We start from the raw sequence: 26,851 nt of genomic DNA, 5'->3' as shown, positions 1-26,851 counted from the left end.
TGGTGGTACACTATTTCAAAGTGCGTGCTTTGCCCAACTGCTTCTTCACACGGAGGCTGATCACAGGACATCCTGAGTTCGCAGACCACAAATGACTTAGAAACAGGATTGCTTGGTTATCTAATTGTCTGGGTTGTGACACTGTGCACAAAGCGAACCCATTCATTTGTGCAGCAATCTTCCAGCAGCTACCCCTCGCATCCGATAACAGCTTTTAAAGTTGAGCGCGCCGCCCAAGGAGAAGTCTGCCTGGCACTTCTGTACTCAGCTGAACCAGTGAATAATTCACGCTAACCCAAATTCTTCTACAGTGTTTACTCTACCCCTAAGTGCTCCCACACACACACAGTCAAGCACCCCCACCCCCCACCCCCATAAGTGGTGCTCCCTAGGCGTTGCCCATAGTAGACTAACCCAGACAAGCAGACTGTGAAAAGCAGACAAAATAAAGTCTTGTACACTTCACTTTACTACTCCCTCCTACTTCACATTAAAAGCACCCTGCAGCAGTTTGTGTTCTCTGCAGCCCCTGCCCGCCCCCTCCGATGTCTGTCTGTCTCTCCCGATCTGCATATCTCACCCTTTCACACAAGTCTGCGTTTTCTTTTATTATTACTCCCCCATATCTTTGCATTTTAGATGCAGCCCTGCCCACACGAAGTAAAGCACATTCTTGTCTGTCTGGACGTCTCTTATTTCCTCTTTTAAATCTTGGTGCTCTCATTTTTTTTTCTTCTTTCGTATCTTCTCGCCCTGCCCCAACCTCGGAGGCTCATCCCTGCCCCGACTTCATGCACACGCACAGATACATAGGCTGACTTTAACCTGAACTTTACCCCCAACTTACCCAGCAACTGACCCACTTAGTGAGAAATAGCGCACCAGACGGCGGCGGGATTTTTACTCCAGGGCACGCTGTGAAAACTAAGCTAAAAAAAACAACAAAAGATGCAAATGCACACACACACACAGACAAATACACATATAAGACAGGCTTACTCAGTGTCTGGTAATGCAGACTGGTCACACACAAATGCAACTAGAAATGCATACAGTAACATCTTTGTGACCTTCAATGAATACACTCCAGTCTCATGTCTTATGCAGTTGTTACATTGTTAAAAATTCATAACTGCAGAAAGCTAGTTAAGAAGGCTGATACGGTTTGCGTGTGTCCATTCAATATGAACAAGAGCTAAAGCCTTTTTAGTGCAGTCAGTTTGGTATCATGTTTGGTTAATCCTAGAAAAAACTGATAAATCGTGATTTGTGGAAAATATTCTTTTACTTATCAGAGTATAAATAGTAGTAGGTTCTGGCAGGGAGATTTACTGTGTCTTCACTCTAGGTTTACACTGTGCAGACAGATTTGAAAATTATGTAAATTTTCTCATTTAAATGCTTAACCTCTCCTCAAATTTTTAACCTCTCCACTGCTCACCAAGTAGATGGCATATGGCAGCGTACAGAGCCTGTAATGTACTGCGCGCAACCACGCCTTGAAACATAAACATGTCTAAAGGCAAATATGCACTAACGCACAAGAAAGATGCATACACATTATACAATGGAGAGATACGGCGCTAGCCAGTTCAGCTCTTCGCTTCCTCCTCAGTCTCGTGACCAGACAAGCGATTGACAGATCGACTGACTCGTGCAACGCCACCACTTCCTTTTTCCCCTGCTTATTTCTGTCACTTGCCGGTGCCTGCTGACTGCATGTGCCACAACACAGCTACTGCTGCAAGGTCAGCATGTAGGTTCAGATGGGTAAAACTCACACGAAGGATTTTGGTTTGGCGTTGCACAGCAGACACCTAAAACCACTTTTTCCCCCCGTCACTTGTTTACTTCTTTTTTTCTTGGTTAGGGGTTGTTGGTTTTTTTTGCCCTACTTTACAAGTCTTCTGGTCTCTTACTTCTTCCTCCCTTTCACGGTTGCTGTCTGAAGCTCCGTGGACCTGTTGCATGACTAGCATTTGTAAGCAAACCTAAGCAAACCTTTCATTACTGTGTGCATGTTTGCATTTGGGTGAAAGCGCTGTCAATCAGCTCTAAGGTGCTGTTATTTAGAGTCCTCCTTGAAGGAGTCACACACTCTCAGGTCAGTGTGGTTTGTTAGCCCATATGTGCGTGTGCTTTTTTTTTTTTTTATTACCATGTGGAGGTTGTGGTGTTGAACCCCTTTATAGAAAGAGGCCTGCTCTGCTCAAAAGCCTGTCAGCTCTTTCTTTCTCTCTCATTTTTTTTCTCTCCACTCTTCCTTTCTTGTTCCTTTTTGTCCCTCTGGTTTACAAGGCCTTCGCACACAAGCTCTAAAGGATTACCAGACACACCCCTTTCAGAAGCACTGAGCCCTACAGCTCCATAGTCACCTTGCAGTGTGCATGTGTGTTGGTGTGTAAGAGAACATTTGAAATCCCGAAATTACTACCCACTCTGCCTCCTCAGAGAGAAGAACGTGTGGGAGGAAAAACAAAAAGAGAGGTGTGGATGGAGGAGAAAGCTGGGAGAGGGGGGAGTATGAAGAGCAGATTGAGTGATGGCTGCTCACCAACACAGACACGGAGAAAGAGGCAAAGAGCAGAGTTTTGGCCTATAGCCAACTAGTGCCACCATACAGCTTTTGTTGTGAGAGTTGACTTAGAAAAGACCTTTCAGAGAGGCGAAGAAAGAAGCGGGAGATGACAGGAAAATACAGAAACTGGCAGTGAGAGAGCATTAAAGAGAGAGAAGACAAGGAACAAAATGGGAGGAAAAATTATTACAAAAGGGGAGCTGTTAGGGAGAAGATGGACAAATAATGAGAACGAAGAAAATGAAAGCGGGAGGAGGGTTTGAGGGAAAAGAGAGACTCATTCATGAGCCTGTACAGTAGATTAAAGAGATTAGGCCACACTGTTCTGCTCGTCTATTCCTCCCTCCATCGTTTTATTTTATCCTCTGCCAAACCGCTTAGTCTGTAAGAAACTTTAGGCATGAACTTAGACACACTAGGTAGTCTCTTGTTTTTTGTTTTTTTTACAACAGGTGAGGTCAGGAGAAGTGCGCTGAGTCACTAATGCCATGGGAAATGGGATCAGCAGCTTAGATGAGACTGGCTTCTGTGAGAATCACTTGAGGTCACGGCTGCAAGCTGCACACATTTTCACAACCGATCTTAGACATAGCAACGACTGAAAAGTGCAAGTTTTTCTTTTGCTGGTCACCCCTGCACGAAAAACACTCACGAAAGACAGAAGTGGTAGCAGTGCAATTATCAGTGGTCTATTAATAGTGAAGTAACATTAATACAAAGTGCTGCGTGTGGATCAGAGGGAGGGTTATGTGAAGGGACACTGATTCAATAGATAGATAGATAGAATGTGTATATGTGTGTATATGACACAGAAAACCTTGTGACTAATGAGCAGAAGTACTGCCATGCATGAAGCAGGAAACTAAGCTATGAGCGTGTGAGAGAGCTAGGACAGACGACATAACCCATGCGCCCATACTTGTACCTCAAATAGTAAGATATAGAAAGAGGGTATTTAAGTTCACGCTGCTCTTAGGCTCAAAATAAGTACTGAGACCTGATAACAATACAGTCTGCTTCAACTCTGCTAATGAAATTCCACTACAGTCACCATGGCACTCAAGCGAAAAAGGAGAAGCTTAAATAAGGAGTTTAATTTGCCTTATTGCTTGTTTCATGACAGAAGTGTCTTCCTTATAGTGAAGACTTGTTTTTCACTGTGCTTTCTATGAGGTGTTAAAAAAAATTGGAGTGACTGGTCCGTTTGGACAAAAATGCATAATTTAAAATTCACCACCGTCTGGCTCATAACCTTTTCAGCATGTCTGCTCTCATTCCCCCAGACTCCCTGTCACTTCCTTTTGTGTATTTTTTAATATTGCATAAAAGCACAGCATAGCTCTTCCGTACCAGAAAGTCTTAATAAAATCCAGACAGGTCTAAAAGAAGAAAAACAGACAGCCTTGTGCAAGATTTATTTATTTATTTTCAGTAATTAGGAGCCCCGTAAACAACTAAAATTGAGCTTTTCTTGTAGGCAGATGTGAAACAGAGGTGGAGATAAGAATCACAGAAGAGACGGTGCTTCTGAGAATGACGCTCACTACACCCGTCTGTGGCTATGGTTTTAAGTTCATGTCCTATGTCAAAGTTTAAAAAAAAAAAAGGCACACACGTACAGAGTGTTTCGTTTTTCACCACTCACTGTTTCGGGTAGATCAGGAATTTCACATGTCATTCTTGATTTAGCGCTATGAAATTGTCAATCCACAAATAAGCTGTGCAAAACGCAAAAAAGGCTTGCACAATATGATCCGTAGGGTCATGTGCAAACCTAACAGCAAATAATGTGCATAAGAAACAAACGTGTGTGCAAGTGTGCATCGGTGAAGAGGACGTGCACGTTTACGCTATCGTGAGCTACTTTTCAGAATTAATAAGCTTAACAGACGCTTGCATCACTTACACAAACAGACCTGTGTAAAACTTCTGAGCTCATGTTTGCTCATGCTCAAATACACACACACAAGCTCCACTGCAGTGATCCACACAAACAGTGATGTTTAATCAGCCATAATTATATCGGTCACGCAAACCCGTGCACTTACGGAGACCGGTGAAGTGTGTTATGTGGTCATAGAACAACTGCTTTGCTCTAGAAACCAGGTTTTTCAGCATCTCTGTCACAGGAAGTGATGAAAGCGGAATAGAAGAGAAAGGAGTACATTAAGGGGGGAAACTGTGGTTTTACACAAGGACACAAAGTGCGACGTGAGAGACAGTTGATGCCAGTTCTGGATTTTTGTGTTGTTGTTATTTTGTTTATTTTTTTTACCTTTGAGTTCAGTAGTCATGATTTTGGGGGTATTTCATCACAGACTTTGTACGTTTTCAGTTAGAAACAACAGAAATGAAAATGTGCATTTGTAGAAACTGTAAATCCAGGTCAGAGTTGAGGCAGCTGCAACTCGCCTTCCTTTTGTCTTGAAACAGGAAGTCATGTGATTCCTCAGAGGGCTTGAGCCCAGAGGGGCTGAAAAAGTAGCTCATTGTTGCTGGGGCAAAACGCATAGGTCTGAGTCAGTGCAGTTGGTGTGTGCTTTAACAGAGTGTGTGCGTGATTTGTCTGTCTTGCAGAGGCAACCAAAACTGTAACATGACTGACGGGAATCTTTCCTGCACCGTAATATCGGTGGACAATTGTTCACTGACATTCTTCACTTTTAAAAGCACTTTAAAGAGCATATGGAGAGGGAAGCCCTCTTAACTGTGTCCCTCTGCAACACTACTAATTGCATATTTAAAAATTTAAAAAAGTTGGTCATTAACACTACTTAGGATCTCCACTTGCACTGAAACACACATGAAATCCACAATGTGAGCATATGCATGTCAAAGACCTTCACCGCCACCTCGCTCCCTTTCTCCTGCTGCTCAGCTGGTGTGTGGGAGGAAGAGAGCTGACAGGCCTGAAAGTGCTGACATCAGCAGAGAAGAAGGCACACACTCAAGTACACACAAACACACACACACAAGGACATGCACTCAAATGCTCATGAAGTCAAATAGAAACACTTTCTGTTGCAGAGGTGTTGGTTAGATCAGGTGAGGTTAAACCAACCTATTAGATTAAAAAAAATAATAATCTAATTTTCATTTTTGGCAGTATCACTGGCATAAAAAAATAAACACAAATGAGTTTGCAGCATGCTTTGTCATCACAAAGGCTTAGGTTTGGCTTTAATAACCTCTTATTCTTGTAGCTTTGGCACTCATTTCTATGTGTTAGTGTGAAATATTGCATGACGGTGGAGAAACGCACACCTGCAAGTTGCACACTGAGTTTTGCAGGATTATCTAAACCACTCTATTTTGAGGTTAAACTGCAAGGAATTAACTTGGTATCTGTAAACTGAGCTCAGTGTTTACAATCGGCAATTCGTAATTTACCTTTGGGTCCCGTTCAGAATAAGTTCGACTGACCTCTGGGGTTGATACCCATCAGACTGACTGATTGCTTGTTTTTCTTGCTGAGCTAGATATCCTTTTATGAGTGTCACACACTCCCGTTTCTCAGAAATCAAATTTCAGCATCATGTTATTATTAGAGCAAGCAGAACTGCAAAAATAAAGGCCGGGTTACAATAAACCACAATTATCCTCTAAATGTTTGTCATGGTACAGCATATGGTAGAAATCAGTGCCCTGCGGTCTGCTGTGTGTACTGTATCTGTTTTTAGCACCATTAGAGTGAAGAGCCCCATGAACACCAGCAGGGCCTCAACTCAGCACAAGATAATCTGGACCAGATGTGAATTCCCCTACAGCAACCAAGGCACCAATCACAACGCAAATACTCACATACAAACAAGGAACAGCAAGTCACAAGTTTCAAACAACTGAGGTCAAACTCGATTTGTGGACTAGTATTTTGTTACATGATCATGTGCAACACTGTTATCGCCGTGATCTGTCAAACGAGATCATAGCTCACCTTCAGCAGAGTGAATTGATAGGTTCAGAGGTTATTACAGTGCACACGGCAAGTGATAGAAACGCAGGCATGACCGGGTTACAGCCTGAGGCATCAGGCAGCCTGTGCTGTGGAAATATTCGGCCAAAGAAACGACACACCTCAGAGTTGCATGCACACACACACACACACACACACACACACACACACACACACACACACACACACACACACACACACACACACACACATTGCAGCTAAAGTAGCTAGAAATTTGCTGGCAAAGTTCTGTTTTGGATTGATGTTGCAAGATCAGTAAAAAGTGAACTCTTGAATAGGCAAAGAAAAGTTTAATACATTTATTACAGCTAAGTGACAGTGAGACAGTTTGGCAGGACTTGCGCAAATGTTTGTGTTACATAAGTTCAAGGTCTTGACCTAAGTTCTCTTCCAACTCTTATTAACATAGGCATCACTACAACTGTACTAACAAGTTCACAGTCACAGGCCTCATATTGCTACAATCCTTTTGGTCTTGTGACACAGAGAAGTGAAGAAAAACCTACTCTGTGTCCACAATCCGACAGGATGTTTATAATAATGATGTTCATAATAATAATAATTTCTACTTGGTAGGAATTCTGGCATTTAAAATAGTGCCAGTACATTGCGTGAGAGTTTATAGCTATTGCTAGTTTCCTGCCTTGTTCCAAGCTAGGCTATAATGTACAAAAATCCCTGTTTGTTTATCAACTCCTGTTACACAATCAGGAGTTCAGCAGCCACCATGAAGGTTCTTATCTATAGCAGATATTATGAAATCATCATGTTACCTAGCAACCACCCACAAACGGGCTAAAAATGAACAATTTGTAGCGTCTACGCATCAACAACACTTTATAAAAGCATAATAACATCTTGATTTCGTGACAGCTAACAAAACTGGAATTATCCATGTTGTGTTGTGACGTCGCCGTGTTGCCGAGCAACCACCAAACAACACAGACCAAACAATACTGTACCATGGGCATGTGTTATTAAATGACATTTTCAGCTTACAGTTGCGTAAAATCATACTATAGAATACTATAGATATAAATTTCTAATAAACACTGATTAAATGGGGAAAAACACGTTACTATAAGAAATACACAAAAGAAAATTCATTTATTAGAAAAAAAACAAATGCATGATAAAAGGATTTTCTCAGATTTTTCTTCTTTTTTAAAAAACACATCTGGTGACACTAGTAATGTATTATTTTGGTAGTACAGAGTGGTGCTCTGTGAAAAGAAAAAACAGAAGTCACAAGGAAAACATTTGTAGAGCAGAAATAATAAATGACAATATTAGAAATTATTTTTAGTTACTAAGAAAAATCCACAGTGTCAAGAGTGGGGGAATCTTCTCTGTACTTCAGTTCTTCTTTGTATTTTTTTTGCTGAGAAAATCAGGGTGCGCAGTTCTTTCATAAATCTTTCACAGACCCTCAGAGTAATTCATAAGCCAGACTGTGTCCTCAGTTTAGCTAAAAACATTTTGTTCTGTACAGAGCTCAGACAAGTCCTCAGTGAAAATACCGCTATGCACACAGGGAAGCGGGGTGTTAAAGGAGGCGGCAAACCTCAGTCGACCCCTCACCTAAGCGGTGCACGTTAAAACGTCATGTATGTCTCCTCGCCCTCCCTTCCTACTACTGTCCCTCCTCTTTTCTTTCCACTGACCTGACCTGTTCTTCTTTTCTTGGTTTTCTTTCAACTATTAAAATAATTTTCCCCCCATTTTTTGGGGCTGCCACAGAGTTGCACCTATGAGCCTGTGTGTTAGTATGTAAGGCAGAATAAACTCACTACTGATAAACAGAATCAAGTTAAACTAAAGAAATTGGTAAATAATACTGGTGTGTGGTTTGTTCCGTTTCATTCACTGAGAAACTTAATGAAAGAGATCAGCGTCAACTCCTTCACCTGCTGTTGCTTGTGCTGAAAATGAACGATAAATAAATCACACTGTCTTCCTACATTGTCCTTGAAATGTGTCTTGAGTGGCGAGGTGTAGATGCCAGGCTCATACCCCAAATGTATTCCTTGTCACCTGCACCATATCTTCCCACAGGAATGGCAACATTCCCCTTCCTGATCATTTTATACGATTTGGTCCTTCCCTCCCCCACCACCTCTTGTCCCTCTGCACTTCAGCTCTGCTCGTATCACACAGAGATGTAATTAATCATGTAGGCACCCTGCTACTCTTAATACTGAGGCTGTCCTCTTTTCCTTCACACTTTATCTAGCTCTGTCTCCTCGAGTCTCTCTCAATGACTTTCTATCTCTCCCTCACACACACACACACACACAGACTCATTAATCACCTGTTCACACAGGAAAGCTCTGTAATGCATGCTAGTGGGATCATTTGGTGGTTAGCCTTTCTTGTCTTTTTTACTATTCTCTCTTTGTACTCGGGTATACCTTGCGCCATCACACGTCAATGTGTTTTCCTTCTCTAACGGCTCTTCTGTCATCAGCGCTCACACGCCACGATTATCATCACTGGCAGGCTCGCCCTCTGGTCTCTCGCTATTTTTAGATGCCTGTTGATGAAATCGTTCAAGTTCTTAAAAAGGGCAGGCTGAGAGTCACCACAGCATCATCCCAAAGCCAGGGTAGAACGGCCAGAGAAAAACCCAAACAACTCCACAAAGCAAATGTATTTTGAATCTAACAGCAGCTTATCGTCAAATATATTAAAAGCTTTTTCTTTTCTTTTTCTTTTTTTAACTCTGGTTCTCTTTACAAAACACTGGCAGATGTCTGGTCCTTGCTTCATTAAGGGGCCTGGTACATTTTTATGTTTAGACTGAAGGAGCTTAAAAGAGCTCAAGTTGGCATTAATATAACAGGGATTTAACAGCTAGGCTCGATTAATATTGGAATAGAAAGTTATCTGTATGGGTTGACTGATCCATGTGCAAGTTCACTTGCATGCGCGGCTTTTAGCAGTAGCACAGCTTGAATTCTTACGAAACAAAACAGCACGGATACGAGAGATTTGTTCCTGATTTTGGATGCACACAGCTTTGCACTCAGACTCTCTCTTGCAAGCCTGTTTCTCCTTCTGTGTCTGAAGAAGTCATCTTTGTCTTAGTTGTGTGTGTGTGTGTGTGTGTGTAATGTGCGTGGGTGTGTATTTGCATGCGTGTGTGTGTGCGTATATGTTCTTGGCAGGCGCACTTGCTCTGTAGCTTTAGGACGCCGTGTCCTGGAACTCGCGTTGATAAAACCCAGCAGGGATGTCCTGTGTTGTCCCAGAGCAAAGACTACACACGCTGTTCTGAGCTATAATGAACATGTTGGTTAATGTACAGCTACATATGTCTCGCAAGCTCATGTTTCTTTGTGTGCTGATGTCAGAAATAAGATTTTTTTATTGCTTCTTCCGGGATGTATCCCTGACCCCACCAGTTGCTCTGTGTTTGTGTGTACGCGCTCGTTTGTGTGCGTGTGCTGAGGTTTCTATAGCCCCAGCACTGATAAAAACACACTGACCCAGTGAAGCCTAGGCAAGGTAACATGACTAACCATTACCTTTGCATGATCTACACTGATTGGTCGTTTGAAGTGGGATGGGTGAGCCAACTCCCCCCGACTCAGGCAAAGCGATTGGAGGAAATGTCAGAGTAAACAAGGAGCTCTTTGAGCATGGGGCCTTACACATTATTCAGTTAAAAAAAGACAGAAAAGAGAGCGAAGGAGACGAATCGGAAGCGGTGAGAAAGAGAGAGAGGTTAATATTACATTAGTAAAGCATTTGTGATGTCAGTAGCTTCTTATCTTTTGGTTTAATCGGGTCACAATTGTGGAAAACAGCATTTGTGCATTTTTGTTGCTTCCGTTTACATTGTGATATGTGAGTCAGGTTTTAAAGGTGTTTTAAAGATGTAAGTTTTTTTGTCAAAATTAAATTTTTTACCTTAAATGACACTTAAGTTTTGTTTGTGTGTGCCTTAGTTAACCGAATTAACAAACTGTACAAAGGAACTATAAGCACGATGAGGATCCTACCAGTAAGCACCAGATCCCTCTTCAGCACACACACACATAAAGGAAAGCTCGGAGAGACACCCAGCCTCTGGCCAGGAAACGCACATATGATTGAAGAGAATGGAATGTTCTGTCTGAGGTCCAGAGCTCAGGGCAGCTGGAACGTGGGCCGAGTGTATGTGTGTGTGTTTATGTGAGCGTGTGTGTGTTTGTGAAGGGTCACAGTATAAATAATCGTCCCCTCTCGGGGAGTGTTAGCACAGACCAGCAGGGCAGTTTATTTATAATCCGCCATCTACGTGTCAAAGACCTGCGTGTCGTCTTCACCTCTGTCTGACGTTACCTGGCTACGCTTTCAGTGCTCTCTGCCACATCTTACACACTCAGATTAGCTGTTCATGCGAGAATGTGTGTTTTATATATATGTTTGCACAAATGACTTTTTTTTTTTTTTTACACATGACTCTCCTCAATTCGTCCAAGTTGTTACATAACATCACATGACCCAGAACCAGAAGGATGGATAGTAGTGAGTTCAACATTACATTATCTTGCACTCCTTAAAAGCCAAATTCCATCCATCCATTTTTTGCCCTTTTTCTGGCTCTCCCCGTGCACCTCTTCCAATTCTTCCAAGGGAACACTGTCCAGCCAAGTTATGCAGTCTCACCACGTGTCCTGGATCTGCCCTACAGTCTACTCATGCTCAAAACTCCTAGCATTCAGAAGGAGTCTTGCTAGAATGCCCTCAAGATGCTGCTTGTATCTGAGATTTCTTTTGGGTTTTTTTTGGTTACTATCCAAAGCTCATGGCTGTAGTTGAGGGTAGGAATGCAGATCAACTTCTGATGCCACAACAGTCTGTCCGTCCTCCCCCTCCACTCTCCTGTCACTCGTGAACCGCAGCCTCAAACCTTGAGGTACTAATTCTCATTCCCACCACAGTCACCTGCGAACCACCCCAGTGCGAGCTGGCGATCACTAATTGATGAACCCAAAAGAACCACATCATCTGCAAAAAAGCAGAGATGTGATCCCAATGCCACCAAAGTGGAAAGCCTCCACTGCTTGGCTAGGCTTAGAAAGTTTTTCCATAAAAGTTGTGAACAGAATAGGTGTCAAAGGATAGCCCTGGTGGAGTCCAGCAGCCATGAGGTTCGACTCAGACTTGCTGCGAAGCACTTTTAGTGAGTGACTTCTTAAAGTCTGCACTGGCATCCACTTTTACTGCAAATTTTGCACAACAAAGTAAAGTGCCAGTAAATGCACCACTCTGCAAATACAGCTTGCTAACAAGCTGCAATTTTAAATAATAGAAACCCAGTAAATTCATGCAGTAAGAATGAAAAGGATCATTATAGAAAGGTTAGCGTAAATCATAAACATAGCAGAATTGTAAGAGAACAGAGGAATCATAAAAACTATGACGTTCAGAGTTATCATATCTAAATAAGACCTCTTTGTCCCTTGCGTTTGCCTCAGAAACATTTTATGGTCATATCTGTTGTACATTTGCCAGCAAGCTGTCTACCACCTGTTTGCACAAATGTAATCTTATTTGCACTCTGTAAAGATGCCAAACTTCAGGGGAAAGCCAAGACTTATTATAAGCGTGTCCATATATCACTCCCTGATCTTAAATAGTAGCTAATTTTGTGATAGTTGTACACTTGACCCTGCAGCAGTCTCTGTTGACACTGGTCTCAGATCAGTGCTGGTTTACATAATGGCTGATAAAGTTGTATTTGTCTAGGGCTCTCGAAAACATGCACAGTGTACCAGTTGATGGTTAAGTACGCCATAGGTGTGAGGCTCAGGTCATGCAGTTTGTCCAATCAGGGAGGTGGAAGCAGGACAAAAGGGGTGGAGTTGTAAGATGTATGGGGTGAAAAGTGCAACCTCAAAGCACCTTTGACTCAGTGCTCTCTAATGACTCCATGACACTATAACCTCATGACACAACTCTTTCCTGCACACATGAAAAGCTGCGTCCTCCTTGCCCCCTCACACCTTTTTCACCTTCACATGAACACTCTCTTGTGTCCACCACTTCTCTCAAACGAACACAGAGTACAAGGCAAAGTGAAACTGACCCAGTTCATACATTGGAGTTTAAATATGTGCTGTAGCTGGGTGATGAAATACACTTGCAACACCACGTAGACCCTCCCTTTTCTGTACTGCCTGGCTACATAAAGCAATTTCACTCCACCAATCACCACTGCTACTGCAACAACCAATTACAAAGCGCTCCCAGGATCGTTTGAACCAATCAGAGAAATCTGCTTTTAAATGACTTTTCGGTCGTTTCTTTCTTTGCATTTAAAACACGACATTTTGCCTATGCATCAGTCTAAATTTCCCGAGTGCACTTACAATCCCCTTCTTTGTTTAAAAACTTCATTGTGTCTATAACACACCTGCACCTCCGGCAAATCAGTTTTGCATAAATGCAAAAATACTCTATGCATTCACTGACGCACCTTCAAAAATTTGAGGATTGAGCGAAAGCAGGGAGGGAGATTCCTAGCGTGGTTGCTGACAGTGATTAATTGTTCCCACATGTTGCTGACGGACAAAAAGGCCTATGTGTTCCTACGTTTTAGCTGCAGCTGGTGCGCACACACACACACACCCAGCTGGGGCCTGTCTCACCAAGCAAATTCAACTTTATCTGGCTACTCTGAGTTAGTTGGCTTTTAAACCTGGATAACCGGTCTGCCAAACAGTTGATAGCTGAACCTGCATTATCTAGGTGAGCAGAGGTGAGTCAGAGAAAACATCATTAGAGAGAGCACTTTATTTTAAATATCAAATCAGATGTTGGTGCAATCTGTGTCTGTTATCAGTTTCATTGGCAAAAATTAAATGATTAAAGCTTCTCGAGCCACACTTATGCCTGTCTAAATATAAAGCTATGGCTAACTTGGAGGTTTGTTTAGCTCAGGAGTGTTTAAATTGCTAGGATGGCTCTTTGTGAGGCTAACAAAATCTGCAAGCACAACTGAATCACAATTATAATTCAAGTTTTTGTCGTCGCTGCCAACGTTCCACTCTTTGTGCCGTGTAAAGATAACCATAGTCTGGCTGTCACGTCCTATTTAACCAACAGGTATGAGAGTAATACGGATGCTAAAGTAACTCTCAACAATGCTAAAATGTCAAACTACATCTTTGAAGAAGTATTTTTTTTTCTTTTGAAGAAATGAAAAGCAAGGTTGAGTTTAAAAAAAATCTATTTGTCTGCCTTTGTGGCAGGGCCCTCCTGCTAAACTTCAAGTCTCAGAAATTAAAGCTCAACTGAGAGAGAAATAAGAGGAGGTCTGAAGAAAGAAAGAATTTAAAAAGAAAAAAAGTCCAGAAAGTTACCTGGATAGTATCAGCAGTTTCATTCTGCGTTGGAATGTTTTTGTTGCTGTTTGTAGGTGTGTATGTGCGTTATTTAGCTGCCGTGGCTGCATAGTAGGAGCTATGAATCAGAGCTGCTGTCTCAGTGAGCTGTTTTTATTAATGGGCTTCGGGAATACCCCAAAGGAGCTACAGCAGTATGCATACAGTATTCAGCTCACACTGTGACTTTACCATGTTCACACATAAATTCTTAACGTGCAAATTTTCAGCAAATGAAACAACTTTAATAGTTTGGGGGTGGTAACCATCAGGTACATTTAAAAATAAATAAATAAAAGGAAGTCGCTTCAAAGTAAGAGATATTATCACATTTTTGAAATCTACTCTAAGGCTACATTAAGTCTTTTGACATAGATTCAACAAGGTGCTGGAAACATTCCTCAGAGATTTTGGTCCATATTTACATGATAGCATCAAACAGATATGCAGATATGTAGGCTGCACATCCATGATGGCAATCCCACATCACACCTGACAGGAACAAGACATTTTTTGCATTTTCTCTTTTTCAGACCATTTTCTGTAAACCCTAGAGATGATTGTGTGGGAAAATCCCAGCGTATGATTGGCTAATTCGATATTTGCGCTAACAATCAGTTGAACTGGTGTACTTAAAGAAGTGGCCAGTGAGTGCATGTCAGTAATGACGGGAAATTTAAGCTTAAGATGGGCAGGAGGAGGTGGGTTTTAAATTTAAGCTCCAGGACTTTGGATTGGGCTCACCATATGTGTCTTAAGAGTTTTTCCTATGTTTTATATTGAGTTTAATGAACTCATGGAAATTTCAACAATATCCTGGGTGTGTCATTAAATGCAGTAGAAGAATCACAGCAGACAGAAATGAGATGTTGTGGTTTGCACGACAGGCTGAATGTCTGCAAGAAATGCAAAGTAAAAAATGTTTTAAACGGTTAAAAGGTCAGGCCACCAAAATCATAAAACAACATACTTTCCAAGTATTAAACCGCAGGCAGTGCTGCATCTATGCACAGTTCGGATTGTGGTGCTCAAAGCAAATTTAAAAAAAAAACACGGAAAACTGTGTCTAGGAAATCCTTGAAATCTCCAGAATAAAAGTGGTGATCAGTGCAGTTTGTGAGGAAGAGTATGTGGGAGGGCTTGCTTCTATTAGTTTATCACACATTGTACTGACAGCATGCACATTATTCATTTTTTCATCTTGTAATCATCATGTTCTTATCCTCCCTTTCACATGGATCCAAATTTTCTTTTCTTATGATCAGTGTCCATGCTGTGGTTGCAGATCCCCTCCTTGCTTTTATCACTTGCCCGTCACACAAAGTTATGAAATATCACACTTGACATTTGAAGGAAACGAGCAATGGCACGAAAAAAGAGATGCATTAAACAAGTGGCTTTCGAGGGAGAAGGACTGATGAAGTATCAGGCGCTGGCAGGTGAATGTTTACACCAGCTGGATAAAGAAACTCTGTTTTTTAAGAAATTCTCCAATTATTCATCCCGCCAAAGTTTTTATTTTTCCTTTACAAAGCCGATCCCCTGCCATTATTTATAACTTCTTGGCAGATGGAAACATTTATGTACGTGTGTGTTCTGTAATAAAGCAGCAATACGTCATGCCTCGAGAGATGCCGGCAGAGGATAAACACTGGTCTCTCTAGTATTTATTCCCCTCTTACCTCACTGCAGAATACACGGTGCACAATTGAGAAATATGTTCGCACCATCATTCATGATTCTATGCAATGCATAGCAAGGGTCGGAAGAAGCATACGCTCCAACAGAAACAAGTTTTTGCATAACAGTTGCAAACCATTTAAGAGCGTTTTCATATAACTATCACAACCGCACCCATAGTACGCGCTCAAATATGCATACACTCACACAGGGTCATGGGTTCAGTTTGGCCCCAGAGATCTTGCTCTGCCAACACAGCATTCAGAAATGTAACTTAAACCCATTCTCTCTCCTCTCTGACTGAACTGCCTTTGACCAGAATAACAGTCCTGACCAAATTGCCTGTAAACTGTTGCCCGGTAAAGACGGTGCTGCTTCGTGGAAAACAATATTGTGATTCCCACAAAAACGAGAAGATGTTGGTTCTCGCTGATTTGAACCCAGAAGTCTGTTCTGTCTTTATGAGTAAAAATATACATAAGAGGTAAAAGGAGAGGGGAAAATTGTGTGCTTGTTGTGGATGGCGGTTGGGTTGTTTATATGGGAGGATATAGCATAGCCCCAGAGTCCCACAGGGCCCATAAGAGCTATGTGTTTGTGAAACAACAGAAACTGTGGAAGAAGGAGGGGATGTGGAAAAAAAAGGAGACTGAGGCAAAATAATTAATTCAGCAAAGCCTGCAATAAATTGAGAAGACGGGGAAAGTGTAATTAATGCTAGAGGCAAGGTTATAAACATATAAGTTAGTGATCCAGAACAGAATTATTTTTCATTAAAATGCATGTTTTTTTTAAGACTCCTAATGGTGTTACTGTGAGTTGAAATTTGAGACTATGGCTGTGTGTACACATTGTTATCCTGTCATAAAAAGATCCATGAAATGATGTCCTGTTATGTAACCAGATGGCGGCGTGTGTGTTGTGTGGGAGCATGTGTGCGATGGCCGGAAAGGGGGGGGTGGATGTCCAGATGGATAAGAACATGTTTGTAATTTAGGGATCAAGTTGGAGTTTCAAGTCTTAAATTACTGCGTTTACACAATGCAATCCTCAGTTTAAGCTGCATTATTTAATTATTGAAAAGAGTACTGAAGTGAACAGACTTCTCTAAAGTAAACAAGGCATGTGAATCTTTGCTATTGTGCAAATGGAAACTCATAATGACACATATCAATAAAACTTGCAAGAACTCTTGTTTAAATAGTATCCCAGTTTTATCAAGCTGTGTTATCTGTTACTGGCCTTTGACTCTTATCTTGTGGTTTAACTATAACCCAAGCCATTGCATCCAAAAGAAGCCAATCTGACTCTCTCAGTTTTTTGTGTTCTGAAACTACTAGAAATATCAGATAATCACCTCAGTATCACCCGTTTTTAGTTTGGCTAACATAATCATTCTGACACTTCTACACTTCTAACATGAAGTTTAATAAGTACACCACTTTTACCATGCACAATTTTCAGCCAAGGTTATGGACAGATAACAGGCTGAAGTTACACATGAACTCCAGGAGGATCAGATCTATACAAGCAGTGAGGTTGCCCTTTGTCCTATGTGGCACATGACAACATTTCTCACTACTGGAAATGCTCTGTTTGGGTATGGTGATGGGAGATGCATGAAAAAAGATGTGCAGAAGGACCCATGATGGCATGGGCAGTCGTTTGGGCCTTTAATGCGCGCGTATGTCTCTGTGTTGTGAATGAAACTCTTGATCACTGGCAGGGACTGTCATGTGAAAAAGTTGCCCCACAGTGGGCCTTTTGGCCTCTCACAAGAAAGAAGAACTGATCAATACACACCAGCCAAGACAAACAGTCACACGCAAACACACATGATCTGACATATAGAGGCTCTTTGTATGTGTCATTCATTATTGAGGAGGCTTGATTTTTAGAACACTGTCTCTCTCTTTTCTCTTTTATGCCCACAACACAAAAGCTACAGCGGGAACAATGCAGACATCAGCGCTAAGTGGTGCACAATGTTAATGTGAGCCTGTCTATATTTAGTGGATCAACAATTGAAACAATAGGCTTTTGCTGTTTGTACGTCTAGTCACTGAGAAGAACTGTTTACGTGACTGCAGAATGAGCGTTCGTGGGTGGTTTATGGATCAGTGTTGTTGAACTTAATGAGAGGTTTTCATTGAATATTGCACTGGCAAAAAGAAGAATGAATACAAATCCATACTGGTGACAGGCAGAGTTTGAGTAATTGTCGCAAAAAGTATTTTCCACACAGCACTAAGCGGAGTCTTCTTCTCTGTTTTGTGTTACAGAATTCCATCCGACACAACTTATCCCTCCACAGTCGTTTCATCCGTGTCCAAAATGAGGGAACAGGAAAGAGTTCTTGGTGGATGATCAATCCAGAAGGAGGAAAGGGTGGTAAGGCTCCACGGCGCCGGGCAGTCTCCATGGACAACAGCAACAAGTACACCAAGTCCGCCCGCGGCCGTGCTGCCAAGAAGAAGGCAGCCCTGCAGGCTGCAGCTGCTGCAGCTGGTGAAGGTGGTGCGGACAGTCCTTCGGGTCTCTCTAAGTGGCCTGGAAGCCCGACCTCACGCAGCAGTGAGGAGCTGGATGCTTGGACAGACTTCCGCTCTCGCACAAACTCCAATGCCAGCACAGTGAGTGGCCGCCTCTCACCTATTCTGGCCAACCCTGAGCTAGACGAGGTGCCTGATGACGAGCCGCCTCTCTCGCCTATGCTCTACTCCAGTCCTGGCAGAACACTGTCTCCTGGGAACGCCAAGACGAATGGGAAGGCTGTGCCGACAGAGCTGCCCCGTTTGGCAGACCTGGCGGGTACAATGAATCTGAATGATGGACTCACAGATGACATAATGGATGAGTTCCTGGAGAACATCAGCATGGTGCCAACCACTTCCAGCCAGACTGCACCAAATGGTTCCTCAGGTTTCAGTTTTGGGTCCAAACCCAATGGGATAGCCTCACCTTCCTCCACTTCCTCTCCATCCTCCAATTCTTCTTCTAATGGAAGTGCTAGCTACAGTAACTCCATCTTCGGCCCCCACACGGCAGGCTCCTCTCTGCGTTCGTCCCCCATGCAGACCATCCAGGAGAACAAGCAAACGTCCTTCTCCAGCATCAGCACGACCCGCTTTGGCACCCAGACACTACAAGACTTGCTCAACTCTGACAGTCACAACCATAGTGATGTAATGATGACCCAGTCAGATCCATTGATGTCACAGGCCAGTGCAGCTGCCCTCGTTTCCCAGAACTCCCGCCGTGGCCTCATGCTCCGCAATGATCCTGTCATGACTTTTGGGACAACTGGAGGACTTCAAAGCAACCAACAAGAGATGCTGCGAAGTAACAACCACAATCACAGCTCTCTGAGGTCTATAAATGGAGGCTTGAACCTAGTGAATGAGGCTAACACTCTGGCTAATGCCAAACAGCAGCTCCTGCTCTCACCCCTGGGAGGAAATGGGTCTTCCTCCATGCAGATTGACACCTCAATCTTCCTGAATGGGACAGTTAGCAGCAATGGAGGGAACTATCAGGATCGTTTCCCCACAGATCTGGACCTGGACATATTCAATGGCAGCCTGGAATGCGACATGGACTCCATCATCAGGAACGATCTTATGGATGCAGATGGCCTGGATTTTAACTTTGACTCTCTTGCCAACATGAATGGAGTCAGCAACTTCACAAACACCAAGCAGACCTCTCAGAGCTGGGTACCCGGCTGAGAGGGTGGGAGCAGAGCAGGTATGTAAATTGAAGTGTTGTTTGTTTTGAAGTATCTAATGGGGAATTAGATGTATGAGCTAATTAGTTGTTGTTTTTTCCTGAAAAAAACTCTGTAAAATTTGGTGTAGTACACGTCATGCTCACAGTAGGGTTGTAGAGTTATTTGTGTCATGAATAGAGACAGACTTAGACAAAAGCACTAAGATGATGTCATAATAACAGGAGTCAAGAAAGGACTTCACAGAACAAAATTACTGGGTTTTTTTCTTTATTGAACCACTTCAACCTTAATTGTTCTTCCTAAATCACATTGACACAATAAAAAAAACTTCTCCAGCAGTTTTTTTCCTTACATGTTATATGTTTTTAATAAGGATGTGGACTGCATATACATTTTGGGGAAATAATTATTTGACCCCCTGCTGAATTTGTAAGTTTGCTCACTTATAAAGAAATAAGCAGTGTCTATTTTAAAGGTTGTTTCAATTGATTGACAGAGAAAGAATATCACCCATAAAAGTTATAAATTGATCTACTTGTCATGAGTGAAATAAGTATTTGGTCTGTAAAAGATGAAAATAGCTGCCATGATGTTGTGACATTGAAGATATTGTTTCGCAGCTTTGAATTGGGAATTTTGGCCATTATCATCAATTTTTTAAAATCCTGTAGTCATGAGTGAGGGTTATATGACCAAGAACCCAGTAAAGCTGCATAATCAAACAGTAGCAACTTGTCTAGCACAAGGAAGACTTGCCCAGATACATTCCCTTCATTTGTTTCAATTTATTGTTACCATTTATGAAATGAACATCATGCTTAATTAAATATGACTGAGACCATAAATTCACCAGCAAAACGTTTACTGAGGTCTTAATTAGAATGAGAAGAAGTAATTTTCCCATAAACTTCAATTGAGGTTTCTGCAGTGATGTCATGATGTCATGTGCACATTGCTGAAGAAATGTCAGTCAACTACTGGTTTCTTGGGTTTCTAGGAAGTATGCGATGAGGACTTGATCAGGACTTTAGGAATAATTCATATATTCAATAATTCATATTCAAATGCATTTATTATGAAACATATGCAGAAGTGGTAGCTTTAAGCACTTAGCTTGCAGCTGCAAATAACCAGCAGTGAACAGAAATTTGTTGTTAATATGAGCCAGTGACATTTGCCAATCTACTTATTCAAAAATGTGACTTAAAACCTTGAGAAGGGAAAAGATTTTCATTCTTACGAACGAAAAAAGATAATCATATCTTTTTCATTCCAGGTCTGACCTGTGTGGTGCAAGAGAAGATCGGACACACAACATCCTTTTTGCCAAACCTGCCATCAGCACAATGTAAAATAACCAACCCTGTGTTTACAGAAGAAAACTTCCTCTTGAGAGCTTTACCTTCGCTCCCACACTGGTGAACCATGAACGATCCTGCAGACTCGAGAGATGCTGCACATGAGCCCTCAAAGCTTCTTGTGAAACGACAACAGCAAAAACGAAAGCTACATCTAACAATCACAAGAAACTCACAAATCTTAGAATTATGCAATTTTCCTTTGACGCCCAGTCTGCTGATATCAAAGAGACACTGCTTATCAAAAAGGGGTCTTCAGGTGGAAATTGAGGACTAAATGGCAAGCAAAGAATCGAAGGAGAGCATGGTGCAGTTGTTCCCACTGAAGTGTAAAGAGAAAAAAAAACAAGACATGTTGTGGTGTAAATCAGATCCAGTGGTTTCCTGAGACGTGTAATACTGAAAAAGAAATTCCCACTGTTCTAAGTCATTTTAAATGTCATATGTTGTTGTTGTTGTTTTTTGAGTTCCTGTTTTATCATATTTGTTTCTTAATCAAAAATGTCTGTAGAGAAAGAGTCAGTGTACTGGTGAAATGAAAAGGTGGAAATGGGAGTGCCGTACTCACTGAGTGACCACTTATTCAGTCCATGCAAACCCATGTGCAGACAAACTGAAACGTTGCCGATTGCGAAATCTCCAAAACCCCGGAAGTTTAAATTCCTCAATTTAACACAATGCACTTGCTGTTTTCTATATTATATGATGCATGACTTTGAAATAACAGCAGCATACTGAGGGTTATATTATGATTAGACGATTGCTACAGCTTTTGTTTTATCCTTGTATATATCAAAAGACTAGAGGAAGAAAACTTCTGGTACAGAATAGTGCAGGGCAGGTAAAAATTCAAGAGGGAAAAGATCTTGTATGTCTTCTCATTGCTTTCCTAACTTCTGGTGAGTTCTGTTGAGGTCATTTATCACAGCATTCGATGTAGCCAAAACAAAAACCTGTGTCCTAGGGTTGTGAACATTTCCACACCACAACAGGTGCTATATAAACAGTGTTGAATCCTGTCCTGAGAGGAAGCTGTGCATATTTTCTGTTCTTTTTTTTCTGTTTTTACCCAAAACCCACAGAAGCCTAGAGCTGCGGCCACTTGTAGCATGATAAGTTTGAGCAAAGGGAGAAGGTTGTTGTCTTTTTTTTTTCTTTTATAGGCTCATTCCTCTAGAAGCCATTTGTTTCTTGATTAAAACAATAAGCTATCTCTGTATATTGCCAAATTACTTGAAATAAACAGTAGGATATGCTGGCAGCCAAATGACAGCACACACATTTATGCACACACTTAAAATACACACACACACACACACACACACACACACACACACACACACACACACACACACACAGGGAAAAAAAAAAAAAAAAGCAAAAAAATAGCAGGGATCCATGTTAAGCTCTGCTGGTTTCTTGTCGTGAGATTGTGGGGCTTGTTATGCATATACAGAATCACTCAGGGGGTGAGGAAGGAAGGCTTTCCATTTAAGAAATGTCAAGTCACAGTCGAGTAGTATTTTAATGTTTCTTGGGGGGAAAAACACATTTTCTTTGTTTTCTTTGTGTTTCTGAACTTGTAACCTGTGAACTTTTGGCCACCAGGATGAAGAATTAGAAGGACGATAAATGTCAGGATTATTACTTCACACAGTCTGTTGTTTTTTGGTTTTGTTGTCATAGCTTTTTTCTCCTTGTTTGACTCTTGACACACACACACACACACACACACACACACACACACACACACACACACACACACACACACACACACACAAACACAGATCCCCTCGTGGACACGCCTGGTGCTCCTGCAGGTGACTTCCTGTATCTCCTAAATACATGTTAACGTGTGTACGTGTTTATCGATGGAGTTTTATTTCAACTGAATTAATCTCACGAGGGTTTGTAGCTCCTCGCGGTGCATACAGAACAGCCGACTGTATGCATGTATGTATTTATGCATTATGAACCGTGTGAAATGCATATTTACTCGCTGTATGTCCTTATATGCTCATGTAGTACTTGACCCTTGGGGTTTGTCATACCTCTGAATTTGAAGAAATCGCAAATACATCATGCGCCGGGTAAGGAGGGAAAACTGTTACCAGCAATTTTAATTGTTGAACCAGATTTTGGAAATGGTGGAAGGCACCATTGTTGTAGCGTCTGGAGACCCCTTCTCCATTTGGGGGCAGTGACATGAAGTGTATTCCCTGTCATGTATATCAGTGTACAGATTCGTGTATATCTCTTTGAAGCTAAGGAAGGAAGGAGGAGTGGGTGTGCATGGTTGGCTAGAATGGTGTGTTGTACTAACTGAGGTTTAGCGCATGAGCTAGCTGGACCTTTCTCAACCTGAGAGGAACACTGTGTTTTTAGTGCTAAAACACTCTGTTCCTTTTTAAAAAATAAAAAAAATAAAAAAGTAATAATCAGGGCTTAAAGAGGAGCACTTGCACCATCCTCCGATATTATTATTATTACAAACCCATTACACTGACGTAGTGAAAATGTCAGCAAGCTGGAATTACCAACACCTTGCTACATCTAAAATTTCCAGAACACTATCTGTCTTTTCTGTTGTCAGGGGGACTCCTGAGCCGTCACCTGAACTGTTAAGCATTTGAATTCATCTACACTGTCTGTACTTAAAATTACTTACTCCTGTGAAGACGACAGGCAAAGTGAAATCCGGGGAACGCAGTCATCTTTGAAAAGAGCTCTTATCAATTTGGGAAATATCAAATCTAAAAGGCGTTCCTAACATTATGTGCACTCGGCTCGGTGTAAAAATGCATCGACTCTTTGGGAGGGTAGTTTTCTCGTAGTCATAGCTGAGAAGGCCTTTCACAAAACCACTGCTTCATTCAGGCACAGATGACCTCCTCTCATGCTCGACACACATGCGCAGAACAAAATATGCTGGTTTAAAGCTGAGAAAAGCAAAAATAGACACATACCACTAGAAACCTTAATCACGTCTTGGACATTTTCTTTATATTATCTTCTTATGAGTCCTTCCATCCTTGTTAAGAAGTCCAGGCCAGCTCCCTTTCATACACACTCTGAACTTTTCCCTTTGAACTTTTGCTCTTTATTAATCTTGCTTATTCTCAACTTAATGTTAGTGGGTATTTTCCTGTGTATTACATTTTGAATTTTGAAGTTTGTATAAGAAATAGTGCGCATGTAAATAAAGCTTGGTGAGGCTCCACACACTCTCTGTGTCCTTGTCTTCACTTAATTTTCAGAAGAGAAGATTAGAAGTTCATATATTTCACAAGTGATGTGCAGAAGAAGATTTTCTATTGACAGTTCATATTGCCCAGTAGGAATTTTCAGCACAGAAAGGAAAGCGTTATAGCTCTTGCTTTGCTCGCCTTGCACGCGCTGTATATTCACAAGTGTGTGTTTGTGTGCTGGAGCACAAGTGCATGAACAAATTTAACCGTGCACTCCCTCCAGAACATAAATCTCTTCCTCGTGTCAGTCTGGGTGGATCAAAACAGCTCCATGTTGTACTCCAGTTCTTGGAAGTAATCTTGCACAATGTTTTGTGTGAGGCCGAATAAAATGAGAGCAGACGTACAGCAGCTCACTGATACCTGACACTGGGACGGGTACTTTTCCTCTGTTGTTGCGTAACATACAGAGTGGGAGAAGAGGAACAGTCAGAAACAGAGTGTAGCATGCCTTCACGCAACACTAACACAGATAATCAATCTCCAGTGACAGATCTGACCCCTTCTTGTTTTCTCTCAGATTGGCCAAAAGCCCTGACTCCCAGAAATCATGGGACATGTGCACAATCATATCATCTGCACTTTAACTGATAAGTTCAGGTGTGCACAAGTGTAAAGTAAGTAAGTGACTAAGATTTCCTTTCAAGATAAAGATCACAAAGTGCGTCAGAACAAAAGATCATAAAGACAATGGTTAAACAAACACAGTTTTTGTGGCTTCAAAGCTGACAGTAATCTCATCCATAAAACTATGGGGTTATTGGGGAACCTTTTAAGGGAGGCTTGGGCTTCTGAGTTGATTAATTCCAATCAGTTAAAGTGACGATCTCTTACAAGAAGACTTGAATGCACTTAGGAAATAAGATCCAATTATCACAATAGCATTACCATAGGCAGGGCATCTAAATGTCCTGTTGCCTCATTTTTCCAGAGAGGAATGCAGTGACTTGTGCAGCAATACGATGCATAATAGATTTAACATTTCCAAGTCATTAAAGACACTTATTTGTAACTTCAACCTTTGCATTCATCCCACAACTGCTACTGTAATGAGGCGATCTACACGTCACTGGAAAGCTGAAAAAAACTCCCCATCAGTAAAGCACACCACTGTTAACTGAAATTGCTAAACGTGTAAACACTTTCACACAAATGCGTCACATCAATTCAGTTAAACATTAATATTATAACTTTCCACTTGTCATATAGTCAATCTGGAGAATTTCGCAATCTAAGATGAAGTTAATATTTTTTGGTTGATTTTTCAGTGTCTTTAAATGTAGCTTAGTAATTCTCCATCAATGTGTTTCCGTAATTCTTTGACATTTAGTATTAAGATCATCTTTAGGAACTTCTATTTAAGATATGTGCAGAAATGTGGAACGTTTTAGAGTATTCAGCATCTAAAGTTTAGTCATCGTGGAGCTTCACAACAAGAATCTACTGTGCTGTTTGTCAGAGCGTCATTAAAAATGATCAAATTGTACACCCACCGGACACTGTATTACGTGGCATAGATTCAACAAGGTGCCGAAATGATTCCTCTGAGATTTCTGTCCATGTTGAAATGATAGCAACACACAGCTGCTGCAGATGTGTCAGCTGCACATCCATGATTTGAATCTCTTATCCCACCACATCCCGAAGACGCCTTATGGGATCGAGATCTGGTGACTGTGGAGATCATTTGAGTACAGTGAACTCATTGTGATGATCAAGAAACCAGCTTGAGATGATTTGTGCTATGGTTTGTTATTACGCTGGAAGGGATGGACATAGTCAGCAAAAATACTTAGGTAGTCTGTGGTGTTTAAACAATTTTGGTACTGAGTGGCCCAATGTGTACCAAGAAAACACCCACTACATATCTCCTGATGAATGCTCGTGTAGGTAAGGAAATTCCAGAAAGCTGATTTTGTTCATCTGGACTCATCTGGATTTTTACACTTAGCCATGTGACTTTTTCAGTCTCAGCTGACTGCAGGTTTTCCCAGCCTGATAAACAGCACATCTGCATAATGATCGAAAATTGTACTAGAGACTAACAATGGGCTGTTAGGTCAGTTTCATGATTGTTAATATGCATATATAACCACTGAACAATCATCATAATGCAAATATACTGGTTATGCTACATCCAGATGAACTGCAACTTAAAAAAAAACACCAGCAATAAGAAAAACACTGCAATAGCAAACAAAACACAAATAGGAAAAAACGACAACGGAAATAGGAAAAAAGAAAACAGAAGTAAGAAAGAACAGATTTCCAAAAGCACAAGGGAAGTGTTTCTGGGGAGACAATAATCCGACGGACCAGTTGCAGGAACTACAATATGCTAAGAATTGCATTGGGAGGCACTTAAAAGAAGTGGATAAAAGATGAGCTGTAAGCGTGTTAGCCTAACTATTAGCCTAAAAATCCGTCATCAGTATTATATGAATCATGATAAAACAGGCCTACCATGTTTTGGGTTCCTGCAACTGGTCCGTCGGGTTATTGTCTCCCCAGAAACACTTCCCTTGTGTTTTTTCCTATTTGTGTTTTCGTTTTTCCTATTTCTGTTTTGTTTTTTCCTATTTCCGTTGTGTTTTGTGTGCTTTTGCAGCATTTTTCTTATTGCTGGTGTTTTCTTAAGTTGTAGTCCGTTTGGCCTCTCAGGGCCACCGTACATTTGAGCCAATATTCAGATCAGATATAATACTACAACAGACAAAATTCAGATGTTACAGTATAAATAGGCGGGCTATATTTTCACAGCACCTGAACAAAGAGTCTTCTTCTAAATTGTCTTCTGCTCTTTGTCAGGTATAAAAAAACAAAAATATTTTATAAATCCTACGTTGTGCTACCGTATACTGTATGGTCCATTCATAACCGCACTGTTTGTCATTGTTACCTAACCTACATG

At 41.4% G+C, this 26,851-nt stretch overlaps 1 protein-coding gene across 1 annotated transcript in view; it reads left to right on the top strand.

The window, feature by feature from the left end:
* Positions 1-23,916, top strand: part of foxo3b (forkhead box O3b) — a 43,121-nt gene extending 19,205 nt beyond the window's left edge. Inside the window, exons 3-4 of the mRNA XM_084954413.1 lie at positions 17,887-19,351; positions 20,611-23,916. Of these exons, the coding sequence (XP_084810539.1) occupies positions 17,887-19,332 (1,446 nt within the window). The 3' untranslated portion in view covers positions 19,333-19,351; positions 20,611-23,916. The remainder of the gene's footprint in view (positions 1-17,886; positions 19,352-20,610) is intronic.
* The last annotated feature ends 2,935 nt before the right edge of the window (positions 23,917-26,851 follow it).

The sequence above is a fragment of the Perissodus microlepis genome, chromosome 15 (assembly GCF_051167445.1).
Source record: "Perissodus microlepis isolate ML-2025 ecotype Zambia chromosome 15, ASM5116744v1, whole genome shotgun sequence".
NCBI classification, from domain to species: domain Eukaryota; kingdom Metazoa; phylum Chordata; class Actinopteri; order Cichliformes; family Cichlidae; genus Perissodus; species Perissodus microlepis.
The sequence above is the reverse complement of the archived record's forward strand: the minus strand, read 5'-3'. Positions and strand labels throughout refer to the sequence as shown.